General features: G+C 33.3%; 1 protein-coding gene across 4 annotated transcripts in view; it reads right to left on the reverse strand.

Annotated features, from left to right (window-relative positions):
- The window catches only part of Cnksr2 (connector enhancer of kinase suppressor of Ras 2), a 262226-nt gene that overhangs the window by 77636 nt on the left and 165635 nt on the right, over nucleotides 1-18955 (reverse strand). For 2 of the 4 annotated variants that reach the window (XM_077794033.1, XM_077794031.1), the window contains 2 exons: nucleotides 8223-8312; nucleotides 6459-6673 (listed from right to left, as the gene is read on the reverse strand). In XM_077794033.1, coding sequence (XP_077650159.1) covers nucleotides 6459-6673; nucleotides 8223-8312 — 305 coding nt within the window. The remainder of the gene's footprint in view (nucleotides 1-6458; nucleotides 6674-8222; nucleotides 8313-18955) is intronic. The other 2 variants (XM_077794034.1, XM_077794032.1) reach the window with 1 other exon arrangement.

Below are 18955 nucleotides of genomic sequence, written 5' to 3' on the forward strand. Positions count from 1 at the left end.
GGCTTTATTCAGCTAAAGATGTGAATTTTTGAGTCAGACTGCTTGAACTCTTAATTCTGTTTCTTTTGGAGCTATGTGTCAAGTAAAATCACAGTTCCTTTCTGTTTTGCAAAATAGAAATAATAATGATAATACCAACTTCACCGTGTATTCTGAGGATTCAATAAGATAATATACAAGTTCTTTGCATAGAAACTTAATAACAGCATTGGTAATATTATTATTATACTAGGCCTTTACACGTAGTTGAAACTACTAGAAGTATTAAATTTTGAGAGGCAAAACTATTGAAATGAAATAAAGTCAATTAGATATCTTATAAAAACATCATTTCCACTCTGATATGATGTATTTTACAAAGAAATACCTAAGAAAAAAGGTACACTCATACATTGCTGGTGAGACTACAAACTGGCATAATCACTCTGGAAAGCAGTATGGATATTCCTCAAAACACTAGGAATGGAACCACTATTTGGCCCAGTTATCCCACTCCTCAGTATATATCCCAAGGACTTAAAATCTGCATACTACAGAGACATAGCCACATTAATGTTTATAGCAGCTCAATTCTCAATAGCTAAGCTATAGAACCAACCTAGGTGCTCAACAACAGATGAATGGATAAAGAAAATGTGGTATATACACACAATGGAATATTATTCAACCATAAAGAAGAATGGCTTTGTGGGCTGGGGTTGTCGCTCAGTGGCAGAGCACTTGCCTCACACATGAGGCCTTGGGTTCAATCCTCAGCACCACATAAAATAAATAAAATAAAGGTATTGTGTCTATCTACAACTAAAAAACAAACAAACAAACAAACAAAAAGAAGAATGGCTTTGTGACCTCTGCCAGTAAATAGATGGATTTGGAGACTATCATGCTAAGTGAAATAAGCCAGAACTAAAAACAAACAAAAAAACTAACCAACCAAACAAACAAACAAAAAAAAAACCAAAGGTTGAATGTTCTCTCTGATATACAAATACTAACACACAATATGGGAGGGAGGAGGGAAGAATAGAAGTTCAGTGGATTAGATAAAGGGGAATGAAGGGAAGGGAGGGGGGATGGGATGGGAATAGAAAAGTCAGTAGAATGAATTGGACATAACTTTCTTATGTTCATATATGGATACACCACCAGTGAAACTCCATATCATGCACAACCACAAGAATGGGATCCTAATTAGAATAAGATACACTCCATGTATGTATAATATGTCAAAATATACTCTACTGTCATGTATATATATAAATAACAACAAAAAATAAAATAAAAGTTTATTTACTTGTTAAATTAAAAAAAGAGGCTTTAACACCTATCACCCTCCTACCTCCACAAAAATAATCCCTCAAAAATTGACCAGAATGGCTAAAGGTACTTATTAGAAATAAAACAACAATTGAATGTCTGTATTTATATCCTAAAAAAACCAATTGAATGTCTGTATTTATAGCCTATAAAACAATCCTCTTCCACTGAATTCCTATTCTATTAAAATGGGGTTATCATTCAAAGGAGCAACTGGTAAAAATAATTAGTAGTTCATCATAAAAAAACTAATAGAAGCTACACAAATTCTGGAATGTTATGAAAGAAATTATACAGATTTTTGAATACCTACTCAAAATCTGTTGTTAATAAATCATCTAAAATTACATTATTTGGTTTATCAAAGTATACCTGCATGCTGCCTGGATCCATAATCAAATTTTACTTGTTCTGGCATCTCAACAAGTTTATTTGGAAAAAAAGTTTTATAAGACTTGAAGATGAGATTCAGAACAATTTAATCATTATTTATATTTAAGATCCTTCTGGCTACATTTGAATTTCACATGCACACACACTGCTCTCCAACTTTTTTTATGTGCTATCAGGTCAGATAAGGGTTTTGGCAGTTAACAACTTCCACAGTTTCAGACAGAATCAGTGAGTAGGTAAAATAAAGTTATGATTTTTTTTGAAAAATGTCATAACATGTTTGGCTGATGGACATATTGGGACCTCTGAGATGGAAGGGAAAGGAGAAAAGCAATGACTAGCTGAAGCTCTGAGCTACCATGGAGGAGGTGTGGTCGGAGCTGTGGGGGAACTAAACTTGTTGCATTACTGATCATTGTGGACGTGGCTTAGGATATGTAGGAAGGCCGTGTTTCTAGGTTGAAGACATGGAGAAAGTGCATTAAAAATTTCCTGTCCACATTCATTTATTCATTGATTTATTCATTACATTCTTATTGACAACTTATACTAAGTGCTAAAATATAGTGCTAAATAAAACGGAGAAATTGTCCTTGCCTGTCATGGAAATAGACATAGCTGTCCTACTATGTACAGGAAAGAACGAAACTAAGAAGATATTTACATAAATAAATATGTAATTGTAAATCTCAATAAAGGTTTTCAAGAAAAAGTACTGAATATTAAGAGGATATAATAGAAGAAACTGCTTTAGTTCAGGGAACAGTGATCAGGAAAGTTCTCCCTGGGAGTTTGGGTTTAGACAGTCCAGAAAAAAAGGTGTAAAAGGCATTTTCAATAGAGAGAATAGTATTTCAAAAGAGAAAAGAGGTGGCCAAGAGCTGGTGGACGATTATAGTGGCTAGAGCATCATGAATGATTCCCTTTTAAATAATTTAAGAAAAAAATGGAATAACAAATATGTGAGATTAATTTTTAAAAATATATATTTTATAATACCAAAACTCTAAATATTTATTATCCTGTAAGAATTTCTGTGGTAATTGCTGATAAGAATGAATCAAACACTGAAGTTAAACTATATTTGCCTTGTTTTGTTTATTTTTATTGGACTGCTTTCTAAAATAGACCAGTGGGGATCACAATTTAGGTCTGCTCATAAGGAATGCTATGCATACACACAACACCCCTTGAGAAATTTGTTTACAGATATCTAATGTTGATATGATCTTGCTGTCAATTTCATACTAAATTTGAGCTCAAAATTTTTAGACTACACAGAGCTAGTAGTATACATAACAGCAGAGACAGTAGCCTATAAAACAATCTTCTTCCACTGAATTCCTATTCTATTAAAATGGGGTTGTCATTCAAAGGAGCAATTGGTAAAAATGATTAGTAGTTCATCATGAGGGTGACTGGATTACATATTGATATCGGTCTTGAGTTTTCAGGAAAATATAAGTAAAATTATTTCATTTTAAAATGATAATGCATAAACAGAAAAATAAAACATCGATTTCCGTGAAATATAAAGATATCATTTAAGTGTATTTTGTTTCACCTCCAAGGTTCAAGAAATTTAACTATAATGCTCTGTAGCCTCTCAATAGACCATGCTGAATAACAACTTGTGCTCCAGAATAGCAGTAGCTCTGTATGTTTTTCCTAATTTAATAAAAAAGTAACATAATCCAAAGAGAAATCTAGATAGAAATTAATCCAGGTACTGAAAATGATATTAACAACAACATATGAAGGCACCTGTATCATCAAATCAAACTTTTTTCAAAATGCACATATTTATCCCTTAAGGCACAAACTCTTCTATGTAATGGAATATCTACCATGCACAATGCACTAGGACAGTATGGAAACCCCGATTGTATGTGATGGGGATCCTAGTCCTGACAAGAGCCCTTACAATTTTTACAACACACCTTTAGGTAAATCATTTATCCGTTCTGAATTTGAGGGTTTTTTGTTTGTAAATAGAGTTTTCTAGGATTCAAAATACATAACAAACATGGAAACTCCCTTGATAACTGTGGAAGTACCAAGTACAAAATGAGGTCTTGTATTGGGGGAGGTAACTCAGGGAATGGAAGAGCCTCATAAAAAAATCCAACAGTGAAAGGTCTCTATTTGAACATTGGTTATAAGCATCCAGAATGTACTTGGGGGCTAACAATTATTTTGCTTCTTCTAAACCTGAGAATAGATTACAAAGTACCCAAGCTTTGACTATGGAACTGGTGGATCAATGTTACATGGGAGGATATCTCCCAAAGTTAATGCTATTCCTTACTCTGTGTTGGCATTCTGTCAAAAATTAGCTGGGTACCTATCTGGGAAATACCATGTTACAGACTCAGGACACATAATATGATGCAACATAAGGCAGAAATGCATTCTTGATTTCTTTCTTGAAATAAACTTTTGGATGTGAAGTGACTAGACCAGACTCTTGATACACCTAATTAAATAATGCCCTTAAGACAGGTGGCAACAATTTATACTTCTAGAAAATACAATATTATTTCAATTGATTCACCTTTTCCTGTCTTTAATTTAGTAATTCAAAATCCACAATACTCATCTCTCTATCTTCCTTCCCCACACAGTATATACCTTTCTGGATATGCATAATGGAATGGAATAATACTGAATATTTAAATTCAATGGCTCACCACTCTCTGTAAATTTAAATCCAAACTCTTAATAGTTGAAGTAGCCTCTTACTCCCTCTTCAGTCTCATCTCTCATTACCAACTTCTCTTTTGAATAGGCCAGCTGTCTCTCATCTTCAGACCTTTGTTCAGACTATTACTTTTGACTAGAACACTAGATTCTAGAGGGATTTCAGTGTTCATATGATTTTTCTGATTAGTGGTGGTAGCAAGAGTGGCCATCTTCACATGTATTAGGGAGTACTGATTTTAGACTCACTTTAAATGTTAATGAAAAAATAATTTGATATTTCAGTCAGTTAATAGAGGGTTGAGAGGGACACTTTCCTCTTGGAAAAAAAGAGACTACGGAGTATTTAACTGGGGAACAGAAAAGGTAGAGAATTAGGCACTGGAGAGTGCTATTGACACCCCAATCCAAATAAAGAAAACTACTTTCTATTCTAGGCTTTTTTTTGTGTGTGTGTGTGTGTGTATGCACATGTGTGCATGCACCTGCAGTACTTGGGAAGGAACTCAGGGCCTCCTGCATGATAAGCAAGGTTCTACCACTTAGCTACATCCTATGTCTCATTAAGAAATTGCTGAGACAGGGTCACATTATGCTGCCTGGGCTGGCCTCAAACAAGTTATCCTCCTGCTTCAGGCTACCAAATGGCTTGTATTATAAGCATGTATCACTGCACACCATTCTATTCTAGTTTTATAAGAGACATACAGAGTAAGAAAGTAGATGATTTAAGAGATTTACACAGAGACTAAGTTTTTAAATCTTTCATAAAATGTATGCCTAGATGGCACACCTTTGACAACAATGGTACATTAAAAGTTTTTGTGATATTGTGAGCATCAAGTGCAGCTGTTCAAATTACTATTTAAAAAAATTGCATTCTGTGTTTTAAGGGCTCTTATTAGAAGCTTGAGTTGTACTGGTACAGCAGTACCTTTTAACCAAAATGGTCTAAAAGGGGTTGATTTTTTTAAACATTTATTTTCTAGTTGTAGTTTGACACAATACCTTCATTTTTCATGTGGTGCTGAGGATCGAACCCACTGCCTCATACATGCTAGGCAAGTGCTCTATCTCTGAGCCACAACCCCAGCCCTAAAAGGGGTTTATTTTTAGAGTGTTCTGGCTAACAGTATTCTTAGCTTCCATGTGGCCATTGTTTTAGTTTCTCATCACCAATCTAAACTGGATGTAATGGCTCTGCCCTTTGACTACTCAATTTATGCTCTGTACAAGAGGGATACAACAGCCCAATCTGAATATCATAGTCCCTAGCTAAAAATCATCAATAGTTCCTTATTACTGCAGAAAAGAGCATAGGTATTTTATCATATAATTTATAATCTAACCTCTGCCTAAGTCCCTGTACCTTTTTATATTGCCATCTTTCTACATAATGTTCCTCCATTTTTAATGAACTAGCATTCTAAGGCACATACAGTCCCTGGAACTTGGCATATTCTTACACACCTATGGTATACCTGTATATGCCTTCCCATTAAAATACTGCTACACTCTTTTCACTCGTCACTTAAATGCTTCCCATTATAACTTCCCCAAGATTAAGGCCCTTCTTTTCCTATGTTACTTCTTTTTTTCTTTCTGTACCTACCCATTATAAGTTAAATAATGCTGGGACTCTCATATTTTTCCTCACATAATGGTATGCTTTGCCTTCTCATTTTTATCTCTGGAATCATGCTCTATATCTTAGATAATCATTTTAAATGGAATCATGAATATATTAAACATTCTATCTTCAATGTTAAATTTTACAGCTACCTGCACACTGTGTGTTATCAAGCTGATGATTAATCAGGTAATTAATTGTTGTTCTACATTAACTTTGGGTGTTTTATCTCATTAAAATACACATGACATAAGAACTCATTGAATATAAACTGAAGAACAAATCAATAATCCATCATTTTTAAGGACCATGCTCTAAAATTAGAACCTTATGCAAAATCTAGGAATAGGATAAAAATAATCTGGAATTTACCTCAAAGAGTCAAAAGGTGTATCAAAGTTCTTGAAACTTTACTTACATGGTACAGTGTGGTCTCTGGCACAGGTGTGCCCATGATGTCTTGTCTTAATGCATCCATTTGTAAACTAGGTAGCAACGAATAGTGAGTTGGGCTACTGCTCTTATCACCCTTCTTTTTTGACTTCTTCCCTGTATCTTTTTTGCTGTTTCTCTGAAACATGTATTCTTCTTGAGCAATTTTTTCATTGCTCATGTATCGAAGTAGAGAGTTTTCTATACAAAAGAGATAAATACACCAATATAAATATACAAATATCTCAAATTTACCATTCATTCCCAATTGTGCTAGAAGATTTCATTTCAGAACTTTTAGTTGATTTGATTGATAAAATATATGGTGAAAATACAGTAGGTCTTAATTACTTGGGATTACAGGACAATAAGAAATAGACTCTAGATTATTTCTCCTGGTTTTATCTTTGAACTAAATATATCAGAATCACCTGCAGAAATCGAATCAGAAATTCTGAGTGTTAGCTCTAAAAATTTCTAATAAACTCCCCAGGAGGATTTCTGTAATGATGGATGACAATCACTGGTCTATGCCACGCTAGGTAACATACTTGGAAAAGTTAAAGTCCTCATTGTGAACCAATAGTCAGAAAACTTAGTTCATAAAACCTATACTTAAATTAGTAGCACTTTATATAGCACCCCCCACAAGATACCACTATAACATGAAGTCTCAAAAGAGTGACTCAGAGATGGCATATGATAGGCATTTCTCTTAAACTTTTTAATTGATTGAATCTATAAATGAGATTAGAAACATTTGGAAAATGGAATGAATACATAGATGAAAGGAAATTGTAAATGTTCCTGGGCTTGTCAGCATTTTCAGAAGTGCTCACTCCATAAAACAAGTGTTAAGAAGACTAACAAAGCAGATATTCATGCTTGCTTGTCTTTGTGGTCTGTGCATTTGTGCAGGAATGAGATAAAGTCTGTACCCTGTCTAGAAAGAATAGGCAAATGGGTCAAACATGCTAATTTAAGCCTAGTGATCTTAGGTTCCATGAACAGTTTTTTTTTGTTTTATTTTCCATCTATAATCTCATGTTATTTTACTTCAGAAAGTGGAAGTAGCAGCATGATCAACGGGGCCCACCATATCCACACTTGGTAGGACCCAATTTAGTAATGAGGCTTTCAGTTGCTCTCTTTACTGCTCACCCAATAGCAGAATAAATGAACAAAAAAAACCTTACTTTTGGTAGATACTTTAAGAGGAGCCCATCCCCACATAAGAAGATAACCCTGAACAGCAAACAGAACAGAAAAAAGCAAAGGAGTCCCCCCTCCCCATTTCAACATGGTTTTCATTAGAGTCACTGGCCCAGTTTCCAATAGCTTTTTTTATAAACCCATGTGCTTCAATGCTCATTCTGAGGTTGTATCAATACAAAAGTAGTGACATTGCATTGCGGACCAATGGGGACTAATAACAAACTGTTTCTATCTACTGAACTTAATTATTTTATGCAGTTTCACACTTCTGACTTTGTTTTCAAAATATTAACTTTTGAACAGGAATCAGATGCTCATTTTTCACACTGTACTATCTACTCTGAATCCCACAGAAGACATTTGTAGATATCTATTTAATAATGGGTCAAGATAGTCAAATATTGGTCTGACTTCATTTGTTGCACAATAAGTCAATGGTAGAATAAATTTTCCTCTGAAGCCATAACAATCTATTTAAAGAACATTTAAATTTGTTCAAACAACCCAGCCTACACTGAAATTCTAGAACACTTACCTCTTCTACTATCTCTCTTCATCTTATTTGGATCTTCATAGTCCCCCACCCAATTATATTCCACTGGCATAGATATAGGTCGTAGCTTGCCTAAACACAGAGAACAAAGTTCACATCACATTGTTTTTCTTCCCCATGTCTGCTCAAAGTTAGGCTGATTTTCAACTACAGTGAACAAAACACACTCACTTATATTAAACATTATGGTTGGCATTCGTGTAGATGAAGAAAATGTGTGTTTTGAGCCAGAAGGTGAAACTGCCTGTGGCAAATGGCCAAGTAATAATGGAAACTTAAAGTATTTTTTTTTATAAATAATAGAGAATAGCCTAGGTTTGCTCTCTTAGGAGTCTCAGACTATAAGAGTGTGGTCCTTCAGAAAGAGGATGATCATTTCCATAATTTTATTTCATTTTCAGTAATGAATCTCTTATTCCCAAATGTCCAAGTATCTACCTCATGATAGCCAACCTCTGAAATGGTAGTCCCTTGTGATTAGCCTGACTATGAGGACATTAATCCAGTTTCATGTTGAATACCACAAGGCTAACTTCTTATCTTTATTGTTTCTTAACATATCACCATTTTGGATACTATATATCAGCAATATGGCTAGATTAGTTTTAATCTAGCCATTCAGTTGGTTCTGCCCCTGCACATCTCTTTTGCTACAATAAGCATTCTTTGTTTACAGATACAAGTAATCACTGTTTTGGCCTATCTCATTTCCTTTTGGGTCTGTATCCTCACCAAACAGCATTTTACTTTAGCAAGATGAACTAACAATGAAGACTTTTTGGTGGGGCTACAGTGTATGATTTTTGTTTAACTTAAAATTACTGGAGCAAAAAATAGCTAATGAAAGTTATTGAAAAATTTTAAAAAGGATACCTAATGGAATTACTTGCATGAGATGTTGTTTAATAAATTTTAAATAAATGAAAACCAGAGACTCATATATGACTGGATCATAAAATAATGATCATGATATTCATGATAAAGTGTAAAGACTTATAATCATTTAACATATGCCACATACTGCTTAAAAGTTTTAAAAGTATTAAATAGTTTAGTCCTCACAATGAAAAAACTGAGAAAAATTATATAATCAACTAAAGAAATACAGCTGGTAAATGCCTGGTACTAGGATTCAAATCCAGGCACTCAAAATATTGCTTTTGCCATAATTCTTGGTGACTTCAATAGTCACTGTCTGATATTCTGACCTCAGTTTCTTGAGGGTCTCTTCTCCATGCAGAATTTGATAATCTGTAAAGGATAAAGACCTTCTAAATATCCCACTTTCCAACCTTCTGTGTTCCTGTATTTCTAGTATATTTCCTACAGAATTCTAAACCCAACAACTTTCATCCCTTTAATATGCTGATTTTACCACTTTTTAGTATCTCTCAGTTAACTTCTTTCTTCTCTTCTTCCCTCCTTGCCCACCTAAATTTCCTGATCAATTATTATAATCACTCCAGGTATTTTTAAAAGTTAGCATTTTTATGTATCAGTCAAAAAATAAATTTAATTTAAAATTCTGTCAGGAGATTTCTGATTCTATTCTTATGGAAACTTCACCAACTCTATCTTCTTATATACACTAATACAGTGTTATTAGGTTTTGCTAAGCTCTTTTAAAGTCTGAGGATGAACTAGACAAGATAAAATTATTAATGAGCCAAAAAAGCAGTAATTATTTAGTGGCTTACATTCAAGGCAAGCAACTACTTTTATAAATAACCATGCAGAATTCTGCAATTTTTTGTGCAATATATTTTTGCTCTTTTACACAGAGGGAATTTATGAAGATTCAGGTCAATATATTCTGCCCACCAAGGAGAGATAATGGGTTGAAGAAAAGTCTCTTTTTGTCATGTGTATTACACTGCTTTGCAGAATCAGTCCTCCAGATTTTCAATGTTATAAAATATGCTATATTTTCCAAATACCTGTACAACTTAATTTCTTTAAGGGTTTTGTTTTACAACTGAACTCCCTTTCAGCATGGGCAATGAAACTGAAGTGATTAAGAACTGTAGCACTGTTTCAATGTTACCAAGAAATCTTCTGAAAAGTGAAAAATCCAATGAACGAGCAATTATTTGCTTTATTTACTGTGCATATTATATAGTTAAAAACTAGTTTGATACTTTTAGAAGAATTAAATGTTTGTTTAGAGCCCAATATATGTACACAAAAACTAGACCAAACACACTTTAGACAAATAATATTAAATACATAATTGTATTAATTGTATTTTGGTCATCTCTGAGGTTCTAATAGAGTTAAGTAATTGAAGCATGCAATTAAACCCTTGATCTGTCTCATTGTCTCATTAGTCATAGGAGCAATTTTGCATAAGATTTGCAACACTGACTTTTCTGGGGGTAATTTTTAAACAGAATTATATTGTATATTATTAATATAAAATTGAAGAAAATATATTGCATTAGGAAAAAATTGAGATAAAAGCTCTAATTAATATTTACTTTTGGAGCACTTCAAGATTTTACTTTTATTAGTTATAAAATTATATAAATCTAGCAGTGCAAATAAAAATAAATATTTAAAAAAGTGAAGTGTATCAGTGGCTTAGGTATAACAAAAATGTTGTTGGTAAGTATTGCTCCTTTGTAAATTTTTTATTGTACTAAAATATAGAAACAGACAATAAAAAGTTAAACTAATATCATAAGGTTACATTCTTATACAAATAGCAATCATTGATAGACTGAAAAATAGAACACAGCTTATATTACTTCTAATTCCAAATACAAAGATTGACAATGCAGCTTGAGAATATATTCACTACTTCATGTATAAGAGCAACATTTTAACTTTATAAGACAGAAAAAGTTAAAATGGGAAAAGAACTTTATGGTTTTGTGCTATAGTGCTGTTGGTAAAAAATAAAAACAAGAGTACTACATTCATTGTAGTTAGACTTAAATATACTTTATTACTGTATGCATTTTTATGTTCATATTACTTAAGGCCTTAGTACAAGTTAACTGATTCAACAAAACTAAATATAGTTGACTGCTTCCTATGTAAATGTACACAAATTAATCATAAATCTCTAAAAATAATGTTAAAAATTTAAAACATTTTTAGATAGCAATGCTTACATTAATTTTTCAGGCAATAATAATTACAAATTCATGACAAAAATTAATAATAGTCAAAATGTAGTTAAGAAAAAAGAGGTTTAGAACTCCTCTAAATTTTTTTGTCAACCACTTCATCTTAATTTTTTTATTCCTTTAAGGATAAATCATTTACTAATTATGGATTTAATGTGGCCCCCTATCATAAGTATATAATTTCTCCGTGTAAGTGCTTTATAGTATAACCATTGTTTTGTTACTTGTTTTTTCATATATTTAACATCTGTAGTTTTCTAACTGGTATCTCCATAGGAGCAAGAATTGTGTTATATGTTTCACTCTATTTGAATAAATGTAATGAACGTGAAAGGTAAATAGTTTTGAAATCTGCTTGAATTTTATTCAAAATTGATGGCAAGTTAGCTTCTTAAAAATTATGAACTGTATTTAACTGCATTTAAACACAAATGGAACATGAATAGAGACAATGATAGGGTGCTTTGTAATGATGTATGTATCTAAATCACTATATTTTAATAAAAATTGCCATATTAATACTAGTGTACAGAACTATTGAAAACAAACTAATTTTTACCTTAGATAATAAAACATTTTAGGCAATACTACAAATGATATTATTCCCTTTGACAGATAAATGATCACTCTTCTGGGATTCCTTAGTTTTTTTTCCTGGTGCCTCTGGTATGTATATATAATGTTAACTATACTGTATTGTAGGTATCTGTTATAGATCTCTCTACTTATTGGCAGAAACTAGGTCTTACATATCTTTGTTACCTTTGTCTCTGGCAGAAACTGATCCAGTGTAGGTATTCATAAAAATTTATTTAATGCTTGAATCAAAGTATGCAAGACATTAGAGAGATCCCAAATTACTAGGTTGCTCACTGGGTCCCATTCCTTCAGACCTAGTCCATGATATACTTTAAACAACTCTTTATCCTACAAACTCCTACCAGTCACACTTTATTTCTCTGCTCCCCTTTATAGAAAAACTCCTAGAAAACTTCTTTATATTCTCAACCTCAAATTCCTCTCTTGAACCCTCTCTCTTGAATGATCCTATGCCTCACTAATCCCCAGAACTGCTATTGTCGAGGTCATTTGGGCTTTCATGTTGCTAAACTCAATAGACAATTCTCAGAGTCCTTGCCTTTTCTGATCTATTTGCAGCATATAGTATGGAGGATTACTATCTTCTTGAAACACTTTCTTCACCTGCATGTAGAATTCTATCTTCCTCTGGTTTTCCTCTCCTCTTCCTAAATCCACATGCATCTTTCAGAGCTAAGCAAAAATGTCATTTCCTCAGGGACATGCTCCTTGACCCTTTATTCTGAGTCAGCTTCCTCTGTATTTGTTTTCATTTCCTCTCAAAGTTCTTCATGGCACAACCAATGGTACTCAAATAAATATTAAATTAGTTGCTTGATTTTTTTCACCCTTTTAGAATGTAAATTTCAATGAAAGATTGCTATTTACTGTGGTATCTCCAGCACTCAGAACACTGTCTTAAACATAGAGTAATTGTTCAATATTCATTAACTGCAAATTAAGAAAGTAAATAGAGACTCATACACTGGACAAACAAATGATCCAAGCCACATCTTAGCTTTGTACTTCAATAGTTTCCTTCCCCTTTCCTTCCATCCAAGGCAGTATGCCATCTTAACCCACCCTTCTTTATTTTGGGCAATGAAGTCAGAACTAAAAGTCATGTCTCCTGATTCCTTTCCTAAAAATATTTCCATATTAAGGTGCCCATGAAATCTGTTGAAACACCACTGAATTGCTGCCTTTTTGAATTGTACAACTTTCATTTTATTCTCTTTCAAAACATGCTAAACTCATTAAGTTTCATTGTAATAAAAAACACCTGAGAAGCAATCTTCTCTCTTACAGTTGACAAAGGTTAAAAAAAGCTGCATAGAAATTCTCCATAAGTCTAACATACCTTTCAATAATCAAAAAATGTTTCTCTAGAGCCCGAGAAAACATATACATATAAATACATCTGTTCTGAATATTTTAGTCATTATTTTGATGAAAATGAGTGTAGTAAGGAATAGTTAAGCTATAAGCTTGCCATATATACCCATCAAACTGCTCACATACCAGACAGAAAAATTACTTTCAGATGGTTGACTGCATTTCTAGGAAAACATCCTGAGGTTATTTAAGGTAGAGAGTCACACATTTGAAAAGGAAGTGAAACTGAATTAAATGAAAGTCAGTCATTTTTAAAGGATAATGGTAACCTATCTGGATCCAATAAAATAAGTACAAATGGGCACTTTGATCTTTGTTGCCACATTTTAAAAATTTAGCTTTTGTATAAAAGAACTTAGGAAAAATTGGCTTGTAAACATTTCAATGTGTTGATTATTTAAGCATTGGCTTTAATGACACTTATAAATAATATAAATTAAATACAAACACTGAATTGGTTATTAACTTTAAATCTTTTAAGTTTCATTAATGAAAACCAATACCAATTAAAATATCTTTTAAAAATAAGCCACATCATGTTTGTGTATTTTCCTACTGCTTTCTAAAAGTGATCTATACTTTAAATGGAGAGAAACAAAACAATTTTTGAAGGAGAAAATACTGAACTGTTTCAAAAATTACATGGTACATTTAACACTTGATTACAAGGCTAATTATATTTTGAACCAAATTACCTTTTATGAACATCCTATCAAGGAAAGGAAGAACCTTTACACACTGAAGTTTGGAAAGTCAGGCTTTTCTTAGATGAAATGTTGATGTGCACAATGCTGATTCCTCTGCAGAGGAGGGGTGTGGGAGAAATGAGGAAGGATTCAAATTCCTTAAATACTAAGTAGCAAAAGAGTTCTGGGTCCTCCTCTGAAGACTCTGGTGGCCTTTGTTATGCTCAACATTAATACAAATGTGAACAAGAAAGGCTCACAAATATTATTTGTTTAAAAGCATACAGTTATTAACTGCAAATTAAAAATATATTTTGTGGGGGGATTAAATTAAGGGGTGCTCTATCCTGAGTTATATCTCTAACACCCCCTCTTATAAAGTTTGAGACAGAGTCTTGCTAAGTTGCTCAGGTTGGTCTTGACCTTGTGATCCTCCTGCCTCAGCTTCCTGAGTCACTGTGATTCCAGATGTGCACTGCCACACTCAGAGGAAAGCAATGTATTTTTAAAAAATCTTAGCAATGTCTTAAAAATCCCATTAACATATAGAAGTCAGTCACCCTTTCTGATGAAGAGTGAAACAGATGATTAAGATCATCAATTGAAAATTTTCTTTTGAAAATAGGTGACATCTTACAATAATCTTACAATTTCTTTCTCATATTTTATCATATTCATGAAATTAGTAACAAAGGTAGGGATGAAAAACTTAAGACACACCAAGGTTAATTTCTTAGAATTTCAGATACAACCCATGTTAGAGTCAGCTCATGAATATAAATCTTCAAATTCCTATCCCAGTCCTTTTTTCACTACATCAAATTGCTATGGTGATGAATCATTTAAAACCATGAATGAAAAACTCCAATTGATTTTTCTTCAAAATAATTTAATGACATGTATGACTATTGTATTTTTTGCTCGTGTTCTCCTAACCAGCCTGCAACTCGTACAAAACATTACAGCTAGACAAAGAACTAATGGAGAATTAGAGCACAGAGTGTGGATGAAACTTTGTGTTTGTAGTTAAATGCCTTAAAATAGTGAAAAGCACATTAGTTTGAAATGATGTATTACTTATAAACCAACGTTAGCTTGTCATATATACACTTTTAAATGTCTGTATATTATTTCAATTATTTTTTAAATATTTTCTTAAGTTGTAGTTGGACACAATACCTTTATTTTATTTATTTATTTTTATGTGGTACTAAGGATCAGATCCAGTGCCTCGCACATGCTGGGTGAGTACTCTACCACTGAGCCACATCCCCAGCCATACTTCAATTATTTTTTTACAAAGTCTACAGTCTAACTTTAATATGAATCATAACCTTAATGTAAATAATAATTTTAGTATGATTTTAAGTTATCACTTGTTGAACAACAGTGAGTATAACATTTGACATTCTTTATCCCAAGGGATCTGTTTTCTTCCATGATTTTTGGAAAGTTGTTTTGCAATGATATCATTAATTTCACAGTAACTAGGAGTATTAAACACTATGCACTGATATTTCTGGTTGTTTTTTTATTGCTTTATTTTGATCTTTTATCACAAAAAGATTTACTCTAGAAAATGGTTTGTTTGCATCTGGCTTTTCTTCAGGTAAAAAATGAAGAATGAAGATGACATTCAAAGAGCATATAACATATAGAAGTCAGTCACTTCATGGCGAGTTTCAACTTTGAGAAGTTTTTCAAATGCTTATCTCTAAATCAGCTGTTTGAAACTAAAAATGCAAAGAAAGTTTTGCCATTGGTATTTTTAAAAATTTTAAAATTTAATTAGTTATACATGATAGTAGAATGCATTTATGCACTTTGATATATCATACATAGATGGGATATAATTTCTCATTTTTCTGAGTGTACATGTTGCAGAATCATATTGATCATGCAGTTACATATATACATACAGTAATAATTTCTGTTTCATTCTACTATTTTTCTTATCCCCACATCCCCTCCTTTTCCCTTCTATCACTTCCCTCTACCTAATCTAAGGTAACACTATTCTTCTCTAGTGCCCCCCGCCGCCTTATTGTGAATTAGCCTCTGCATATTAGAGAAAACATGTGGCCTTTGGATTTTGGGGATGGGTTTATTTTGCTTAGCATGATATTCTCCAACTCCAAGCAGAAATCCTCAAAATGAAGGAATCAGTAAACTAAATTATAAATTCAATAGAAAGCATCACCAACAGACTAGGCCACTTGGAAGACAGAACCTCAGACAATGAAGGCAAAATATATAATCTTGAAAGTAGAGTTGAACATGCACAAAAGAAACTACGAAAAGAAAATACCAACAAATAAATGATCTCACACTTCATCTCAAAGCCCTAGAAAAGGAAGAGCAAAACAACAGCAAATGTAGCAGAAGGCAAGAAATAATTAAAATCAGAGTGGAAATCAACGAAATTGAAACAAAAGAAACTATTGAAAAAATTGACAAAACTAAAAGTTGGTTCTTTGAAAAAATAAATAAGATCGACAGACCCTTAGCCATGCTAAGGAAGAGAAGAAGAGAGAGAACTCAAATTACTAACATACGGGATGAAAAAGGCAATATCACAACAGATGCTACAGAAATACAGAAGACAATTAGAAATTATTTTGAAACCCTATATTCCAATAAAATAGAAGATAGTGAAGACATCGATACATTTCTTAAGTCATATGATTTGCCCAGACTGAGTCAGGAGGATACGCACAATTTGAACAGACCAATATCAATGGATGAAATAGAAGAAGCAATCAAAAGACTACCAACCAAGAAAAGCCCAGGACCGGATGGGTATACAGCGGAGTTTTACAAAACCTTTAAAGAAGAATTAATACCAATACTTTTCAAGTTATTTCAGGAAATAGAAAAAGAGGGAGCTCTGCCAAATTCATTCTATGAGGCCAACATCACCCTGATTCCGAAACCAGACAAAGACACTTCAAAGAAAGAAAACTACAGACCAATATCTCTAATGAACCTAGATGCAAAAATCCTCAATAAAATTCTGGCGAATCGGATACAAAAACACATAAAAAAAATTGTGCACTATGATCAAGTAGAATTCATTCCTGGGATGCAAGGATGGTTCAATATACGGAAATCAATAAATGTTATTCACCACATCAATAGACTTAAAGATAAGAACCATATGATCATCTCGATAGACGCAGAAAAAGCATTCAACAAAGTACAGCATCCTTTTATGTTCAAAACACTAAAAAAACTAGGGATAACAGGAACTTACCTTAACATTGTAAAAGCTATCTATGCTAAGCCTCAGGCTAGCATCTTTCTGAATGGAGAAAAATTGAAGGCATTCCCTCTAAAATCTGGAACAAGACAGGGATGCCCTCTATCACCACTTCTATTCAATATAGTTCTCGAAATACTGGCTAGAGCAATTAGACAGATGAAAGAAATTAAAGGCATAAAAATAGGAAAAGAAGAAGTTAAATTATCACTATTTGCAGATGATATGATTCTATACCTAGAAGACCCAAAAGGGTCTTCAAAGAAACTACTAGAACTAATAAATGAATTCAGCAAAGTGGCAGGATATAAAATCAACACGCATAAATCAAAGGCATTCCTGTATATCAGCGACAAAACTTCTGAAATGGAAATGAGGACAACCACTCCATTCACAATATCCTCAAAAAAAATAAAATACTTGGGAATCAACCTAACAAAAGAGGTGAAAGATTTATACAATGAAAACTACAGAACCCTAAAGAGAGAAATAGAAGAAGATCTTAGAAGATGGAAAAATATACCCTGTTCATGGATAGGCAGAACTAACATCATCAAAATGGCGATATTACCAAAATTTCTCTATAGGTTTAATGCAATGCCAATCAAAATCCCAATGGCATTTCTTGTAGAAATAGATAAAGCAATCATGAAATTCATATGGAAAAATAAAAGACCCAGAATAGCAAAAGAAACTCTAAGCAGGAAGTGTGAATCAGGCGGTATAGTGATACCAGATTTCAAACTATACTACAGAGCAATAGTAACAAAAACAGCATGGTACTGGTACCAAAACAGGCGGGTGGACCAATGGTACAGAATAGAGGACACAGAGACTAATCCACAAAGCTACAACTATCTTATATTTGATAAGGGAGCTAAAAGCACGCAATGGAGGAAGGATAGCATCTTCAACAAATGGTGTTGGGAAAACTGGAAATCCATATGCAACAAAATGAAACTGAATCCCCTCCTCTCGCCATGCACAAAAGTTAACTCAAAGTGGATCAAGGAGCTAGATATCAAATCAGAGACTCTGCATCTGATAGAAGAAAAAGTTGGCTCCGATCTACATATTGTGGGATCGGGCTCCAAATTCCTTAATAGGACACCCATAGCACAAGAGTTAATAACAAGAATCAACAAATGGGACTTACTTAAACTGAAAAGTTTTTTCTCAGCAAGAAAAACAATAAGAGAGGTAAATAGGGAGCCTACATCACAGGAACAAATTTTTACTCCTCACACTTTAGATAAAGCCCTAATATCCAGAGTATACAAACAACTCAAAAAATTAGACAATAAGATAACAAATTACCCAATCAATAAATGGGCCAAGGAACTGATCAGACACTTCCCAGAGGAGGACATACAATCAATCAACAAGCACATGAAAAAATGCTCACCATCTCTAGCAGTCAGAGAAATGCAAATCAAAACCACCCTAAGATACCATCTCACTCCAGTAAGATTGGCAGCCATTATGAAGTCAAACAACAACAAATGCTGGAGAGGATGTGGGGAAAAGGGTACTCTTGTACATTGCTGGTGGGACTGCAAATTGGTGCGGCCACTTTGGAAAGCAGTATGGAGATTCCTGGGAAAGCTGGGAATGGAACCACCATTTGACCCAGCTATTGCCCTTCTCGGACTATTCCCTAAAGAC

Source organism: Urocitellus parryii, chromosome X (assembly GCF_045843805.1).
Source record: "Urocitellus parryii isolate mUroPar1 chromosome X, mUroPar1.hap1, whole genome shotgun sequence".
Classification (NCBI taxonomy): domain Eukaryota; kingdom Metazoa; phylum Chordata; class Mammalia; order Rodentia; family Sciuridae; genus Urocitellus; species Urocitellus parryii.